This window comes from Psittacula echo (genome assembly GCF_963264785.1).
Source record: "Psittacula echo genome assembly, chromosome: 6".
Lineage (NCBI taxonomy): Eukaryota > Metazoa > Chordata > Aves > Psittaciformes > Psittacidae > Psittacula > Psittacula echo.
In genome coordinates, this window is record NC_137743.1 from 16,355,306 (window position 1) to 16,372,710 (window position 17,405).

General features: G+C 53.4%; 1 protein-coding gene across 1 annotated transcript; it reads right to left on the bottom strand.

Moving 5' to 3' along the window:
• Positions 1 to 5,104: 5,104 nt before the first annotated feature.
• Positions 5,105 to 16,109, bottom strand: CPN1 (carboxypeptidase N subunit 1; the record flags this gene model as incomplete). Its single annotated transcript, XM_080621570.1, has 9 exons — positions 5,105 to 5,236; positions 7,092 to 7,210; positions 8,779 to 8,878; positions 9,188 to 9,327; positions 9,770 to 9,881; positions 11,371 to 11,553; positions 12,022 to 12,177; positions 12,847 to 13,043; positions 15,887 to 16,109. The coding sequence occupies 9 exons, from the start codon at positions 16,107 to 16,109 to the stop codon at positions 5,105 to 5,107; spliced, it is 1,362 nt and encodes a 453-aa protein (XP_080477696.1).
• Between the last annotated feature and the right edge of the window lie 1,296 nt (positions 16,110 to 17,405).

Consider the following 17,405-nt stretch of genomic DNA (forward strand, 5'->3'; position numbering starts at 1 on the left):
GCTGTCCAGTCAATGTCAGCCACCACCAGCTGCACGCCTGCCTACTGGGTGATCACCCCCAGTTACCACTGCTTGCACAGACCAAAAGCCAAAGCGACAAAGTGTAGGGAGTAGACAGGCAGCTCTCTCTGTACGCCTAAAGCTGCTCCTTCCTGTGCCTGAAGCGCTCCTAAGGGAGCATGGGCACCATGGGACACAGCCAGGGGGTACAGCGAGCACCCAGCCGGGCCGGAGTGCCGCACGCTGCCGCATCCCGGCTGCTGGCACGAGGGGCGCTCACCCACCCGAGCTAGCAGCACCCAGCCAGGGGCATCCGCCACTCGAGGGCCGGCCAGCACGGCCCAGGGCAGACCCCAGGGCAGGCAGGACCTCGGCCTCGGCGGGGCGGCGCAGGACAGAGAGCACCGGTATGGGATGAGAGAGCAGGAGCCGCCGGGTTGAGGCGGGAGCAGAGGCGGAGGCCGAGCCGTGGCGGGGTGACGGCGGAGGCGCAGGCCAGGCGGCCGAGGGGGCGCGCACGGCAAGGGGAGGCGGCAGGCCGGCCGGCCGGCGGGGCAGCGGCAAGGCCAGGTGGCGGTGGGCAGTGAGCGCCCGGCTCCCCCCAGCCGCTCCGGCGGGTCCCTACCTTCTCCCGGCCCGCTCCGGGCGCCTCGGCCGCTCCGGCCCTGCGGCTCCCGCTCCCGCCTCCGCCCCCCCCCCGGCCACCCAGCCCCGCCCGGGCTCCGGCCGGCCCGGCCCCCAGCGCCCGCCTGGCCTCGCTGGGCCCCGCCCGGCTGCCTCCGCACGGCCCGGCCAGACGGGCGCGGCGTGGCGGAGCTGGGAGGAGGAGGTGCTCCACGGGGCCGGGCCCGCAGACTGAGGGACTCCGGGGCCGGGTGACATACGACATCCCCCTTGGCCCCATGGTGCGAGGCAGTCCCCCCAGCTGTCCACGGGGACACCCCGACGTGGGACACACTGCCCAGCATGGGATGCAGCCATCCCCGTAGCCAGCAGGCCAAGCACAGCACCCATGGTAGGTGCTGGCAGAGCACCCAGGAGTTTGGTGTGGAGCAAGACAGGAAGCTGCCTCTTCCACTTCTGCCTGACAAAGCAAGGTTTCCTCGCAGACACGAGCAGCGCCGGAGCTCTCCTTTCCTGCTGTAGTCTTCTCCTGGGTGTTTCTCGCTGCCTCATGGGCTTCAGCTTTGACAGCAGCTGACAAGTGGGACTGTGCTGTCCATCTGGTGCAGTCTGAGTTTTGCTGCTAGGAGCTGGCTTGGCTGCTTAGATACACTGTAAGATCATGCCAGAGCACCAAGATGGGGAAAAACAAATGGCTCCAGACAGAAAGCCATGGAAGGGAGGGCCACTTTGTGCATCACACTCCGGTTGGGCACACCAAATGCAGTATGTCCTGCACTAGTTTTCCTGGCAGGCCAAAAAAAGCCTCTATGCCCCAGGCGATACCATGCCTCAGCAACACCCTGTAAAGTCCGGAGTCTCTCGGCCCCCATAGCAGTTACCACTGTTTGGCACTTGTTAGTGCATTTAGCTACACTTCTCCATGGCAACCACGCAGATCCCAGCTTGGCTTAGCACCAGCCAGGAGCGGGGTATGCAGGCTGCGTCGCACGCAGTGCTGTGAGTCGTGTCGGTACATGCACAGGCTGGCTGCTGACTCCCTGCCTGCTCTCCTGAGGCAGGGACCCACTGTGCTGTCATGGCTTGATGCTGTTGGAAGAGTGCCTGAAATTGCAGAGGGAGGTGGGTGCTCTCTTCCCCACAGGTATGAATGCTTGTGTATGGTTTGCTGGACCTGAAGAATGGACACCAGCCCCTGCCATAGGGCTCTAGATGTCCTCTCACCCTAAATTTCTTCTGGTTTTGACTGCTGAGACAGGTTTTGACTTGTTGGTTTTTTGTCATGCCAGTCCCTCCTGCAGCCTTTCAGGTCATTGCCATGCCCAGTTCTCCTCTGCTGACATCCTCAGCAGAGCTGCCTCACTCTTCTTTGAGTTCAGCTACTTGTGTTTTCCCTTTATCTGCCTCCTCCATGCCAGCCACAGAAAGCAGCATGCATTGCATGCACAGAGTCTTATCCGCCCTCCACAGTGGGGTTTCTGCTCATCCCCAGATACTCACAGGTGTGCTTGTAAGAGTTTTGGTTCATTCTTCTGGGCATGGCTCCAGTTTGTTTACATGTTTCTCCAGTGTCTGCATGCAGATCTGGTCCCCTCATCTCAGGAAAGTTAAAAGAGAATGTAAGAAGGTCTGGAGTCAGGCAGTTATAGATGCTCAGAGGTGTGGGAACAGGCTGTGCAGTGAACAAGCATGTAGGCTGGGACTCTTCAGCTTGGAAGAAGGATATAGGGTGGAGGAAGAGATCTACAAAATCATGAGTGGCCCAGAGAGGATGGGGAGGATCGGCTGTTTGCTGTGTCTTCTGACACAACCCCGTCAACTGCTTTTGCCTTGACTGGAGTCTCAAAAGAACACGAAACCACTGCACTGCAGATACTATGTTCAAAGGTTTAGCTCTGGTATGCTTCTTGCAACATGGGGGGCTAAGTTCATGGCAAGCCTACGAGAGTCGTGCTTAAGCGAGTGCTGCCTCAAGAAACATTTTGTAATCATGTTTTCACATGGAGAGCTCGGCCACAGCCAAGTGGAGCTTTACCAAACTGTTCAACACAAAAATATTCAGAGCTGGGAGGAGAATGAGCTGGACAAATCCCAGCCCACAGACAGAGAGTCAGTCCTCTGGGAGGTTGTATTTCACAGGAACCCTCTTTTAGGGGAAAAAGCTTGTGACTGAGATGAATTTTGCTGCTGCACTGCCAGCTTCACAGCAATCTGCGAAGGTGAGTGACCTGGCCTCTTGTGCTGGCTGTCCTGTTCTAGAGAAGTGCCCTGCTCTGACTCTGCCCTGGAAAGTAAAGGGAATTGAGATGGTTCTGCGTTTTCTAGGACCACAAGAGGGCAACATGAGAGCACCGTGCAGCCAGCAGCCTCAGCAAGGCGAGGGCTTGTGATGCTGATGGCACGGGCAGCTCTGTGCGGGCTGAGCATCGCCTTGGCCAGGGACTGCCCAGCTGAATTACCCAATTGAGGGCTGCTCCCTGGGAGCCCTTTCCTTGCTCTCAGCTTCACACACATCCTCAGAGGTGACTGGTTAGCTCAGCAGCTGAGCTAGTGCCATGGCTGGGGGCAGCAGTATCTTCCTGCATATGGGTTGGAGAGATGGTGACAGCAAACCCTTCTGCATGCTGCATGGGGCCAGGCTGTGGGATGAAGGGTGACCTCCCTCATTCTGCCTGCACGTCCACCATGAAATCTTTTTGGGCAAATATGCACTGACACTTGGCTTCAAACAGGAGGCTCCAGGATCTGGAGTGATGCTACTGGGCTTGCCAGGGAACAAGGAGTTAATCCACACAGGATTTTGAAGATCTTGGCCTCACCATCTCTTTCCACTCCCATCACAAAAAGATAGAAAACTACAGAATCTGAATTCTCATGTGAATATGGAACTAGGCATTGTCTCCAGCACACACTGGCCTCTGCAAACAAGAATCCCTAACAGCCAAGGTTAAGAGCATTACCATTCCTGGCACTTTTTTGCAATAGCCTGTATAAATACTGTGTGAGGGACAGTTTGCTCTGCCTTTCCAATAACAGACATGACAGAGAAACAGTTTCTGTTAGCAGGCAGAGCTACAAGAGTGTGTGTGCTGCTAGGGCTGAAAATGCCACTAGCATCTTGTAGCAGACACAGAGGAGGAGGTGATGGTGAGGGATGGAGTGCAGAGTATTACATATTCAGTAGGGTGGTAGAGGCTGCTTACAAGAGATGAAGACATGTTTGCAAAAGAGGGGGAGCAAGGGGATACCTAGGGGACACTTTTTGCACAGGCTTGAGGCACAGAAAGAGCCAGTGCAATGGAGGGCTGTGTCGGTGAGATGAGGATAACCAGCCAAGTACATGGGGCACATGGGTGGGACTGTTTATCCCTCTGGTGTTATTTTCTGTGAAGAATGCTAGAAAGGTTTTACCTGATTAAGGTATTTTTACCATGGAAATAATCAGCTTCATTGCTAGTCTTGCTTCCACTCGAAACCTTCCCACACAGCCTAAGCAGCATTTTAAGGCCCAGCCTGTAGTACCCCACCTCACTGATAATGTCTTCCATAACCCAATTACAACTCACTGGCATCATACACGACATTTTCCTGTTGCATGTTGAGAGGACCAAGGTTAAGGTATTTGTCTCAAAGGAACATCAAATCAGCTGTCTTGCACTTCTGCTTATCACCAGTTGTCAGGCCTTACCTAGTTGCTCCTATGCTCAGACTAACAGTATGTGTTGCCTAGAGCAGACCCTTTAGTGAACTGTCTGGTTTGGGTCCGAAGACATAAGGAGATGGGATAATCCTTGGCTTTTGCCAGCATTTCAGCCTGTCTGACTACAAATAATCCAAACTAGCTACCAGAAAGTCCCATCTGCACATCAAGATAAATATCAGTCAGGAGATGACCTTGGTCCACTACCTCCCAGTGATGCATTTATACTAGTGTCATTGCCAACCAGTGATAGCTGTGCTATGTGTGGGACAAACTGTGTCCAGAGTTGGTCACATCACTGACTGCTTTAAAACTGGCTTCCCCCTAACTTCAGGGTCTACAGGCTGCAATCATCGTTACCTGAGGGAGAAGCATGGCACTGGCACTCAGAGGGCTAGTGCCAGGATTCACATGCCCAGCTTGTGAGTGCAGCAGTCAAAGACAAGGGCCTGGATTCATTCTCTCTGGTATACACTAGAGTCTGGGCATCGCACATGGGCTGTAGCAACTAAGTCCAGGGGTGAAGGGAGCACAGCTCTCTGAAATGGAGCAAGTGTCGGAAAAGAGCTTAGCAGCTACACACTGCCCAGGGAACCGCAGCGCAAGCACATTTTGTTTTGAATGACTTCACGACTTGCTCAGGGATTAAATACTTCCTTGTTTAATAACCTAATCATTTGGACTAGTTTCATGCTGGACTGTTGGAAAGTTCACTGGCTGGAGTCATCAGCCAGGCCTCGTGTAAATGGCTTCCCCAGCTCTCAGCCAAGTGAGCTGTCCTCATCTTCGGGTCTCCCAGCGGGTGGCTCTTGGCACTACCTTCTTGTGAAGGGCTTTGTTGTTCATGCGTGTTCCTGAGTTTTTACGCTCCGGGGGCTTCCTCATCACATCTTGTTTGAGCTGGAAATGTACCTGGAGAGAGAACAAAACTAACTGTGTTACACCGTGTGTGTGCTCTGCTGGCTCAGGGCTCTGCAGGACCTGCCTCTGCCGGTATCCTTCGAAGCTGACTCTTGGGCCAAGATAAGCAGTAACGGGCCCCAAACAGTGTTATGATAGAATGGGAACTCAGTTCTTAAATCAGCTGGAAACATTTTTTTTCCCCCCATGGAAAATGTACTAACAATCAGCTACATTTCTTATGCAGAGAGGTGCTCCTGTGGCAATGTGATGTCTTAGGATTGTTTGGAAGATGAGCTGTGAAACGCAAAGAGACTGAGCTCTGCTCTTTCTTCATCTTTTCTCACCAGAGAGTAAAGAAATAGCATTGCTGTGAATATTTAATAGACAGGATGGTTTAGCCCTTTTTCAGTTGCATCTCATTAGCTGAATCCTGCTTAATCAGTCTTTCAGCAACCAGTGCTTCCAGCAGATCCAAGCAAAAAAAATCCAGGAAAGAAACCTCCATCCATTACAGCCATGCAAGCAGGTACACGTGGGAGAAGGAGATAAGGAGTATGCAGGACACAGCATGCGACAAACGTGGAATGGGGAGCCCACACAGAAAGGTGAAACTGGATGGGGCTGTGTGGGCTTCCTGGGGGAGGAATGGGGTGAACAGTGGGTAGGGAAGGTGCTGCAGGGGCAGAAGGAAATGAGGACAAGGGGGCGGCTGTGAGGGGACATCTGCAAAAATCAGACCATCAGAGGACAAACCAGTCTTCTACAGTAACGTGATAAAAGGAAAATCTGTTTAAAAAGGAAAGCCAAAGAGCTGGGTGCATAACCTAGCAAAGCAAAGGGTGGAACTGGTCTTGACAGCTCTCTATAAATATATCAGGGAATAAATACCAGGGAAGAAGAGGAACTATTTAAAGCACAACATTGGCATAAGAACAAATAGGGATAAGCTGACCATAAATAAATTTAAGATGAAAATTAGAAGGTTTCTAGTCCTGAGAAAAGGGCAGCCCTGGAAGAACTTCAGAGGCTGGGTAGAGTGGGATGAAGAGACGAAGGGTGGGAGAACCACCGCAGTGTATTTACGGCAGAGCCTGACCAGTGTACATGCAGTGAAGCAAAAGATGTGCCAGGATGCTGCAGCCGTGGGGTTCTTGTTGGCTCTTAGAGAAGGCTGCATCCATGGTGCCACCACATTCACAAGGCAACAGCAGGAGCAGGAATCACAATCCACTGTTTAAATAACCAATTTCTAGTTGTCCTGTCTGTCCTCAGAAAGGCACTTTAGGGGCCACATGGTGTCAAGAGCACTTCTCTCAGAGGTGCTTGGCTGTTCTTTCTTTGCATCAGGTTCCCACCTGTCTTGGTTGCTCTTGGCAGAAAGAAAGGGAGATTTCAGCCTCTTGCTACCAGTCTGGTAACGTGTTTTGTCCCAGGCAGGATGGAGATGACAGCAGAGTACTGAAACCCACAGAGCCAGAGGGATAGCAAAGCCTCAGGGAACAGATGCTGTTCCCACATCATCATGTCCTGAAGAACGCAGAGGATGGAGAAGAGCTGAAGAGCTCCAGACAGCCAGAGGCTCTCCCCAGCGCCAAGAGGCAAAAGGACACAGGAGCTGCCACAGCAGCCCAGTGCAGGCTATGAACTCTTAGTAATGAACTGAGGAGGCATCATTGCCTTCACTCTGTCCCTCTCTGTGAGCTGTGGAGAGCCCTGTGTCGGCCAAAGACACCCTGTAGCCACTGGAAATGCTCTTTGTACCGTCTCCTTTCTCTATTGCTCACTAGACATCATTTGCTACATTTCTTTCTCTGTGGGGTAAAGACATTTTGGGATACCCTCATGACTATGCAGCCTGACTCACCAATGAAGGTGCAGCTGGGCCCACAGTTGTTGTGATCGTCTGGGGCTGGTACCCCTCTGCAGAGACCGTGACAGTGTAAGTGCCAGGCAGCAGCAGCCGGAAATAATCCCCCATATTACCTGGAACACAAGATGGGAAGAGAAAGCACTCAAGATGCACAAGGAGCAGTGCAAAAGGTAGTCCAGTAGGTCTTGCCAAGTGTACTTCCTTGAGGATGTGCAGCCTTCAAAACCCAGCAAATTTTTTGCCTTACTTCCGAATCTGTTGGCTACTGCAAGGCTGGATTCACATTGGTAGACTGCAAGTGATGTTTCGTTAATGCCAAGGAGTAGAGGTCAGTCTACATGTAAAAACTAAATGAAAGGGGACAATACAGCAGCATTGGCCATGCCTGTGCAGGGAGGCTACAAATCTGAGAGCTCACCAGTCAGATGACAGCAGGCCTTAGGACAATCACAGCTTCAGTCTGACATAACACGATCTCTAATACCTGTCATATACATTTTTGCCTCATTTGGATTATCATCAGGGTTTTAATTACTCATCAGCTCAGCTGCTACCTGATTCTCCCTGCATAAGGACCTCTCAGGAGCACTTTGACAGGCTGTGTACTGATGTGGTTAGAGACAGGGGACAGTCAACAGTCAATAGTGAGGCAGCAGCACATTATGGATTAATTTGACAATTTGAGTATATTCCCATCTATGGAACTGGATGGGTTTTGCAAGTTTAAGTAACTGTAACAGGCAGCTTGTGTTATTTTGGCTTACGTGGGGCTAACTGGTAGGACTGAGACGTGAGTCAGGGGCTTCCAAGGGAAAATGGGGAAGGTGGCTGGCAGGTCAAAGAGAATGATTTTCCTCCTCTGTTCAGTCCCAGGGAGGCTGCACATGGGAACCGTGTCCGGTTTTGGTACCCCCAGGTCAAGAGAGCTGTGGAAGAACCAGAGCTCCTGACCTGTCTACAGATATACCTTCAAACATAAATCCAGCACATTGTGATTTTGTGATCTCTTGCACTCTCCCCTTTCCTATGCAGGCTGGCATAATAAGTGCCAAATTTTAGTGTTACTGAGTCACAGACCTACGGCCAGGAGTTCTGATGATTTCGTAGTCTGACCTCTGAAGAGCTGGAATATTGGCTATTTTCTGTAACCAGTCTGTAATGTCTGTCCAGTTGGAAAAGGGTGTTTATGAAAAGGAGGTTAAAATAGGCCAGCAAAGGAGAAACCACTACAACTTGGATAAGCTCAAGTGGCACTTCATTCTCAGTCTAAATTTGTCTGGCTTGAACTTTCAGTCTTTCATCTCGTTCTGCTATCGTGCCGTTTGCTGTCAGCTATTTAGTCCCGTGTAGATAAATAATGGAGTAGATTATTTCTTCAGTCTTCTCTTTGGTTATATACAAATGCATTTTCTCCTCTCTCTCAGATAAAATAGGATCTTACTTTCCGAAGTCCTTTACAATAAGGTTTACATTTTAGTTCTCACCTCTTTCTTTCCTAAGTTTTCTTAAGCCCCTGCTGGTTCAGAATGCACAGACACATTTCTCATAGCTAGTGTATTTGGGAAGCAAACCATGCTGGCCACATATACAACCTCCCCTGCTAACATCCTCCCACGTACCCAGGTAGCCTCCAAGAAGCTGTATCCAAAAGGGAGAGCATGCAAGGGGACCAACAACCCACCAGAGGTGATATCATGGCTGATTCCCTGAACGGAAATCACTGCTCCTGCAATGCCATTGTTGTTCTCGTCTGACACCATCCCTTTGATGCCCTGGTGAACCTGCAGGGAGGGAGACAGACTGCTGGGTCAAGGACCCCCCTTTGTTCAAGAGGGTAGTTTGGTAGAGGTATATTGGAGTAAGGCATAGCTCTGGAGACAACCCTACCTTTCCCCATACCCTTGGCTCTCCTGGTTCTCCCCAGCAGAGCCAGTCTATGACACAACAACCTCCACAAAGGCCACCAACAAGAGCACCCAGTGAGCTCCATAGCCACCTCCCTTCCACCCCTGGTGCCTACTGGTCTCCTACCATCAGAGCCCATGGAGGCCTGCAGGACAAGTGTGCAGGTATCTGGAGTGCTCCCTTACCTCTTCAATGAAAGCAACAAGAGCCTCCCGGTTGGCCATCCACTGCCGCTCCAGGTCCTCCTCAGGGGGGAACTTATTGCAACTCAACTCCAGAGTTATTTCAAAGCAGTTGGTGTAGAGGTAATTGAAGTCCTGCATGCCTGGAAAAGAAAAGCCTATGTGCCAGGGGAATGCAGGGCCCCGTTACCTCTCCACTCCTGTGTCCCAGGCATCCTGGTCCCTGTCTGTCTTCAGCCAGAACTGTTAATTGTTCAGCTCTTCCTCTTCATTCTGCAGGTGCAGCCTCCTTCCTCCATGACAGCATGACTAAAGCCTTCTGCGTTCCTCATTGTGCAGTACACAGCAGGTCTCTGCAGCCCTCAGCTATTTCTGTGGCTCCTTCCCAAGCCACCTCCAATCTTCCCAAGCCATTTCCCAGTCTGAGATGCAGACACCAGAATGCTGTCTAGTGAATGGGCACAGTGCTATCATCACAGCCCCTCCCCAACCCATCCTTAGGTTACTGGGGTTTCTCATCTACCCCTTCACCACTTCTCAGCTCAACACCTTGCTGCAGATGATGCTCAGCTGCGCAGCCCTTACCTTTGCTGAGCGAGTACCAGGATGCCCCATTCGTGATGCCATCGGCAAAGTAGTCTCCACAGTTCCAGCCACGGTGCATCCAGCCATGGGCATATGAGTAGGTCTTGGCCAACTAGAGAGAGAGCAGCTGTGGTCACCTCTCCAGCCCCATGCGGTTGGGGATCCTGCCTGGCTCTGGGCAAAACATCCTTCCTCCTGCACAGGCTTTGCTGGGGAGCGTCGGAGGGAAGTCAGATAGGAGACAGCTCCTGCATTTTACTGCTGTGAAACACAACACGAGATGGCCAGGACCTCTACAAAATGTAGGCAGATGAAGGTGGAGGAGGAAGAACAGAAATCTGGAGAGCTGGAGGCCTGTTGATGGCACCAGACAGCTTCTCCCCTACTCCCTAAAAGACAAGCGGGAGTGGAGGGCACTGGGCCCACACAAGGGCACTTAGCTGGCCCCCACACAGCAAATGGCACTATCAGGGGGAGAAGATATGTGAGGAAAACGAACCAGTATTAGTTCTGATGCAAATACCATATATATCAGGGGAATTTGGATTAGGAAATAGTTTGGGCAACTTCTGGTTCTAGGAACTGCTTGTTTATTGCCCTTATTAAGATTGCTATTTATTTTTAGACATGAAGGCAGGGCTAAAATTGGGCCACTGCATCTAAAGCCTGTCCTCTTTGTAAGATGCAGTTTAAAAGAGACTGGTGTTCGCATTTTCTAATGCAAACCCTGTATCCTTGTCTTATGGTTCAGATGCTGGAGTAATCTCATTCTGTCAGCAGGACAGCAGTTATTTCACTACATTTCTGACTTCTGAGGCTATGTGGGTATCATTAGCCTGCGCCCCAGAATGCAGCCTCTCCACATCTGGGTCTGAGTGCAGCCCTGATCCCAGCAGGTCCTGGCAAGCCCCGGTACAGCCTGAGCTTCCAGAGAAGGCTGAACTCCAGCTCAGTCTTATTTTTTTCATTAACTGTTCTAATGCAGACTTGCTTTTTCTTGTGCCGGTATTTCCTAATGGAAGCAGTGACGGAAGGCACTGTTTTCTGGGACATTTAACAATGGATAAAAACCACAGGCTTCAGCTAGTGCTAGCAGGATCAGCAACACAGACCCATACAGTCCCTGGTGTCTGCCTTTGCTCCTGGTGCTTTTCTTTGTTCTACTTATTCTTCACCATCTGCAAACCCCTGCTGAGCACTCACCTCCCTTATGCTGCTCTCAGCAGACCCCCAGCCAGACCCTGCCACTGCTCTAGGAAAAAAACCCAAATATATGCATGCTATGATGGTGCAGCAAAGCTGGGAGCAGGCTTCAGCTCTGGGAGAGGGGGATGGCACTGGTGATGCTGGAGTTATTGGTAAACCAAGCATGGCACAAAGAAAAGGGCTCCAGAGGGTTAAGACTGACTTGTCCGTGTGGTGGGACCTGGCTCATGAGCTGGTGGCTGGCAGAAATGCTGTAGTCTGCAAATAGTTATTTCCAACATGTTTCTTGGCTCAGCTCCTGCATGAGGCAGTGACCAGAGACTCCCAGCCAGCTCTCGCATGCTGCACCCTGGCAGGGCTGCAGGAATGCTCACACACACCAGGGCCATGCTCACCTTCTGAAACAACTTGTCATCAGGGGTAGGAGTGTTGACCGTGCGCCGGTGGCTCCTGAATCGCTGGTCCTGAGACTTGTCATAGGGGTAATTTGCCACCACTGCTCCACCGTGCAGATTGGCTGAAAGCACAAAGTTGTAGCTGCTGATCCACTGGATCACAGCCAGCGTCTCTGGCTCCACCTGTAAGGAGAAGAGGGATGGGAACAGGGAGAAGAGCTCAGCCACCTCTGGGCCAGCTGCTGCTGCATGTTGGGCTGTGGTGTGATTGGTCACATCAGACCCTGACCTGCAATGTGCCTACTTCAGCCCTCACAGTTTCCTGCATTCTCTGATATGCAGAGCAGGCTCCTCCTGTGCATACTGTGTTACACCTCCCAGCACAGCACCAAAACCTGAGGCACAGGCATTAGCCAGCATGTACCACTTCTGCTGCCCTCTGCATTTCAGCCTTCTCCCCAAGCTGGCCATGGTGCCAGCCTCTCGTGGCAGAGGTGTGAGCTGGCATAGGGGACAGGATTACATCATTTCTCCGCATGCAGAAGGCATGGAGGAGACTAGCACTGTGCAAGCCAAAGGACAGTGTATTTGCTTGCATGCTGAGCCCCTCTAAGAGGATGCTGTGACCCTCACAACATCTCAGACTAGTACCTGGCTTTTCCAGTTGTCGGGCAGTGGGATGTGGTGATTTGGCCCACTGATTTCCCCACTGTAGTACATGAATGTATTGAGGTCAGGGAAGTTGCGATTCAAGTCCACTCCGTTGGCGTTGTTCCTCCCTGTCAAGTATCCATTGCTGTCTGGGCCCTGCGAAGCAGAGGTTCATCATGGGTGTGAGTACAGGGTGGGTGTCAGGGCAGTGGGGATCGGCCATTGTAATGGTGCACCAGTGTCTTTGAGTTGTAACATGCATGTTATTGCTGGTAGAAGAATAGAGAGTATTGGTACTGACAGGGAAAGTTAGTAACAATATCTTAATTTTCCAGGGTGACAGAGCAAAGCACAAGCCAAATAAATGATTTCAACTTGCTTCAACTGAAGGAGCCATGAATAAAATACCTCCATGAGGTCTAGCAGTGCAAAAGAATGGATGAGCCTTTGGAGGGAGGAGTAGAGGGCTTCTCCCCTGTCCCATCCCTGTCTTTGCCTGCTCATGACAGTGGCATTCAGCTGCCACTTCCCCAGCCTGGGGCAGGGGATTCACAGTGAGCCTCCTGTGACAAAGAACTCCTGGGGAGAGTAAGTCAGGTGTAGGAAGCCTCCTCCATCACCTGCCAGGGCTACCTGTGGCAGGACACAGAGCCCTTGCCATGGGCAGTGAGAAGCAGTGATACTGACTGGGTGGGACACATTTGGCAGGGCATGGAGAGCAAGGATGCCCCCTCCCCATAGCCACAGTGAAGGAAGGGGATCCCACAGGGATTTGAAGGGCTTTCTGCCCCTACCCGGCTGGAGGATGTGATCGCTGCCTGGTACCTGCTTGGCAGCCACTTCGTACCCGTCGGGGTTCATGGATGGCATGATGTGGATGCGTGTGTCGTGGATGAGGTGGGTGATCCGCTCGTTGCCCCGGCGGTACTCCTCACACAGGAACTCGGAGAGCTGCAGCAGCAGCTCACGGCCCAGCACCTCATTCCCATGCATGTTCCCAACATACTTGAACTCCGGCTCCACTGGAGAGAGCAAGAGAGTGACACCATCAGCCAGGACTGGGATGGGGGGAGAAGTCAATTCCTACTGCAAGGAGCACAGGCAAGCCCAAGGGACCCCCAATAAATGTTGTGAAATGGCCCTTTCCCTTGGAAAATGCAAACCTCAGTGAGGGAGAGTGGCACAGTGCCTGTATGGGGGCTCCCCTCCATTTTGCCACAGCCCAGGCTTTCCGCCGGGTTGCTGCTTGTTTGGAGAGCACAAGAGGATGTACTTGCAGCTGGTCTGGTCACAGGCTGGGAAAAGGCAGCACATAGAGACCAGGGAGCATGGGCAGTATTGCTGCTGCTCTGGGGTGCCGGGGCCTCCCAGCTCTGCAGTGGGTGGGGACATTTCTTCCACCTCTGCCCTTCACAATTTGCTCTCAGTGCCCCTCACCTACATGGCACATTCCTTGCTCTGCATGCCTTAAGGAGCTTTTCATTACCTTGCAGGATAAAATCAATCTCTGGCTCAGGGTAAGCCATGCTCTTTCACTAGAACTTGCCTCTGTGGCCACCAGCCCTGACTCCTGTGCTAGTGGAAGGCAGCAGTGGTTTCCTCTCCCCCTCCCCTCTACCTACCTCAAAGGAAAAGTCTTAAGGGCTTCCTCAGCCTCAAGGGACAGGAACAAGAGCCTGAAGAACCCCTCAGCAGCTGAGTTGAATCAAACTGTCCCTCAGGCAGCTCCAGAATGAACAGAAAGGTCTCTTGCCACTGTCTTTTCTAAAATGAGGTCTCAAAATACAGACTTGGAGACCAAAGGCAGGCAGTGCCCGGAGCAAGACTCGCTGCTCTGCTGAAAGAGAGGCAGCACACATGAGGGATGGGTTATGCTTTCCCAAGGGGTCTTTTAAAGCAGTTACTTGTAGGAAAAGAAAATGTCCCATTGAAGGCTGGAGTCACCACTGGTAGGATGAAAGAGACTTCAGTTAGGAATTCAGTTAGAAAGGGAGCCTGATTTTCACATGAAAGAGTCAGGGAAAAATAGGGTGTTGTTATAAATGTTGGCTTGCCAAAGCTTGAGACTCCCATTGTACTGTGAGATTTCTGGCCACCAGCAGTGATCAGACTCACAGTGACAGCGTGCAGCCTTGCTGCCACATACGGTGTCCATCAGGATCCATGGGGCAAAAGGCACCACAGCCCCATGTTGGGTATCTGCTGCTTCCAAAATGCACCTTTGCTGTGTGGGGAGGAGACACTGTATCCAGACATGTTGAAGATAGATTCTAAAACAAAATAGAATTTTGGCAAAAGATTTTGCTTTTCCATATCTTTTGATCGCTCTGCTTCAGCACAGGACACCACAGGTGGGCAGCATGTTTTGACCTGGTTAAATTTCAGGGACATGAGACTGATTTAATTAGATAATCCAGTTATAAAAGCTATATTTACCATACGTAAGCCCACTGACTCTAGCTGGCTCTTTGGAGTCACTTTCTGTGGCCTTCAAGGGAACCCACAGTTACCTAAGTCTTTGTGCTACAAACTGAAAGTGCCAGTCTGAGGGTGGCCCAGGCTCTGAGGAAGGCCACAGGTCCATGCTGCCCACTTGGGGCAGGGGAGACCTCGGTCACCTCCTGCCCACCTTCCAGCTGCTCTGCTGTGGTTCTGCAAGTCTAAAATCCACTATTGCACTGCCACTGCCCTTTGCTCACTGCTTGCTTTGAATCAGCCCCTGATGCACTGTGGAGGTGCCCAAGGTGTCCTCAGCACCATGCAGGTTTCCCTGTATGGAACAGGGCTGGTGCAGAGGTGGTCAGAGTGTGAAGCCTCCCATCCCACCTCCTGGCACCCCTGAAGGTGATACTCTGGGCTGCAGGAAGGGAGCAGGGTGCTCCCGGTGCAGAGTGTCTTTGGGCAAGCTGCTGCCAAGCATGGAGTGTTGGGGAGCTTAGGGGGGCTGCTCCACTGAGGGGGGCAGAGATACGTGTCCTGCTCACCCTTGCAGTGCTGCTGGCAGTTTTCCACGTGGCATGGCTGCCTGGACTTGTCAGCCCCTGCTTTTAACCACACCAGCCAGGATGTGAAAAAGGAAAGGATCCTGCAAAAAGTAGGCAGAGCCCTGTCTGCATCTGTGGCCCAGGGGCACAAGGTGGGGAAGTGCAGGAGTCCTGTGTGCACAGCCCCATCCCAGAGAGCTGGCTGGCCCCCTCAGGCCCCCCAGAGGCACCTGGCTTCCAGCAAGATCTGGCTCAGCGGTGTCTCCATGCTGCACAGGCAGCAGCCGAAGGGGCTATTGCTGCCAAGGCTCTGCAGGGCCACGTGGCAGCAGGCAGAGATCCCCGAGAGTGGCCTGTCACAGGGGCTGCACAGCCTGCAGGGCTGGTGTGGCTACAGGAGCCCAGCACCCACTCTGCTGCAGGCCCTCACTTGATGCCCCCCGCTTCGGGGTCTGAAGGAGGAAAGGCTGCACTCTTCCCTCCTGCCACTATCCAGCAGTGAAGGGTGAAAAGGGGGTGCTGCCTCTCCCGGCCTGCACAACTGTGTTTTAGGAGGGAGAGGATGGCAGGGCTGGTGGGGTGCTGGAATGGACTTGCCTGGGTTCTCACGTTAACTTGCTCTGAAAAACCAGAGCTCCGTCCAAAGTACGCGCCTGCGCCACGCTGCAGCTCTCAGAAGCATGGTGCATGCACGTGGGCTTTTATCATGGGTGTCCTTGGACTGGCTGGGGGTCCCTGCTGGAGCTGGCACCACCTGACATATAGGCATTGCCAGGAGTACGGGCTCGAAAGGGAGATACCCCCAACAGTGCTGCATGGCAGGGAGCATGGTGACGAAGCTTGGCCTCTCCAAACCACCATCCCCAACCTCCCATACTTACGGGGCTCGTGGATGCCTGGGTAGTCACTGAACTCCAGCACGTAGAGGTGTCGGCCCTCGACGCTGCGGCCGATGCTGTAGATGCGAGTGACATAGGGGCACTGGCTCTGCACGCGGAACAGGGCCTGCACCATCTCCTCATAGCGATGGTGGAGGAAGCTGAGGGCGGCCGCCCCCTCGAGCAGGAGCAGCGCTCCCACGAGGGACCGCAGCCACCGAGCCATCCTCCCGCGGCGCTGCGCGCCCGCACCAGCTCCGGGCCCCCGGCTCCTTCCCAGCCGGCAGCTTAAAGTGCAAACTCCAACCAGCTCTTTCCAGTTCCCGAATGCCAGCCCCCTGCACCTGCGGGCGGGGGGCGGCGGGAGCGGGGCTCGCCGGGGCCCCGCGGCACAGGAATGCTCCTCCCGCCCGCCGCCGAGCCCGTTCTCCGCCGTCGGAGGAGTTTCCCCCCCTGCTGCAGCTCACTTATTAACCGGACAGTAAACAGGCCCCCGCAGCCACTGGCTGTCACTGCCGAAGAAGCGCAGAGCTGGAAAGCTGGCTGCGGAGGGCGTTGGGGTTGCCAAGAGCCGGACAAGCGGCGGGGCGGGGGAGTGCGGAGCGGGGCGGCGGGTGGGGGGATGCCTGTCCCCGAGCCCTTCCGTGGGACCCGAGCCGAGCGTGGGGATGGTGGCGGGGCGGCTCTGGTGCTCCCGCAGCCCTGCCCGGCGCTGGCAGGTCCCGCCGCTCCTCCGCCGGTCCCGGACGCCAGCTCGGAGCCGCGCCTGCTCATCTGCCTCGTCTCCTGGGGAAGCAGAGAGAGGCATCGGAGCCGGCTCTGCCCAGGCAGTCCCGCTGCTCTGGCATAAACGGAGGCAGGAACAGCATCGCCCTCCCCACAGCTGCCTACCCAAGCAGCCGAGCCAGTATGCTGCAGTGGGAGGACAGGGCAACGTAGGGTTTTGAGGCACAAGTTGTCTGCTGGGCAGGTTCCAGCACGGAGAGCTCTGTGCTGGGATACTGAGCTCCAACAGCCACTGGACAACTATCAGCAGAAGAGAGCTCAACAGCCTAAGGGCAGATGAAAATGCTCTACTGTCTGTTAAGAAATTGCAGGCTGTTTCTGGATCTGGGGGAAGCTTGTTCCTCTCCATCGGTCTGTACACCCTTTCCCCGGTGAGCAGAGTCACCTCGAGGTCCCTGTGCTCCTCTCAAGGGCAGCCTTGCTCTGCAGCCTTACCCCGTGGGTCTACAACTCCAGCAGCTTAGTGGCTCTGGAAAGCATCTGTATTAGGACATCCCTGACACAGAACCCAAACATGAGCACAAGCAGCCAAAAGATTTACTGCCATGGCTGGACATGCAAGGAGAGAGGCTCCCTTTGCTAACATGAGTGTGCCGTGCTGCTCTGCCCGGGTCACACTGGAAAGGAGCTGCTCCTGCCATCAGCAATGGGATTCTCAGGATACTCAGTGCCATGCTAAACATCTGCCATGCTAAACATCCGCCTTCCCTGGAACCTTGAGATGGATCCACACTGC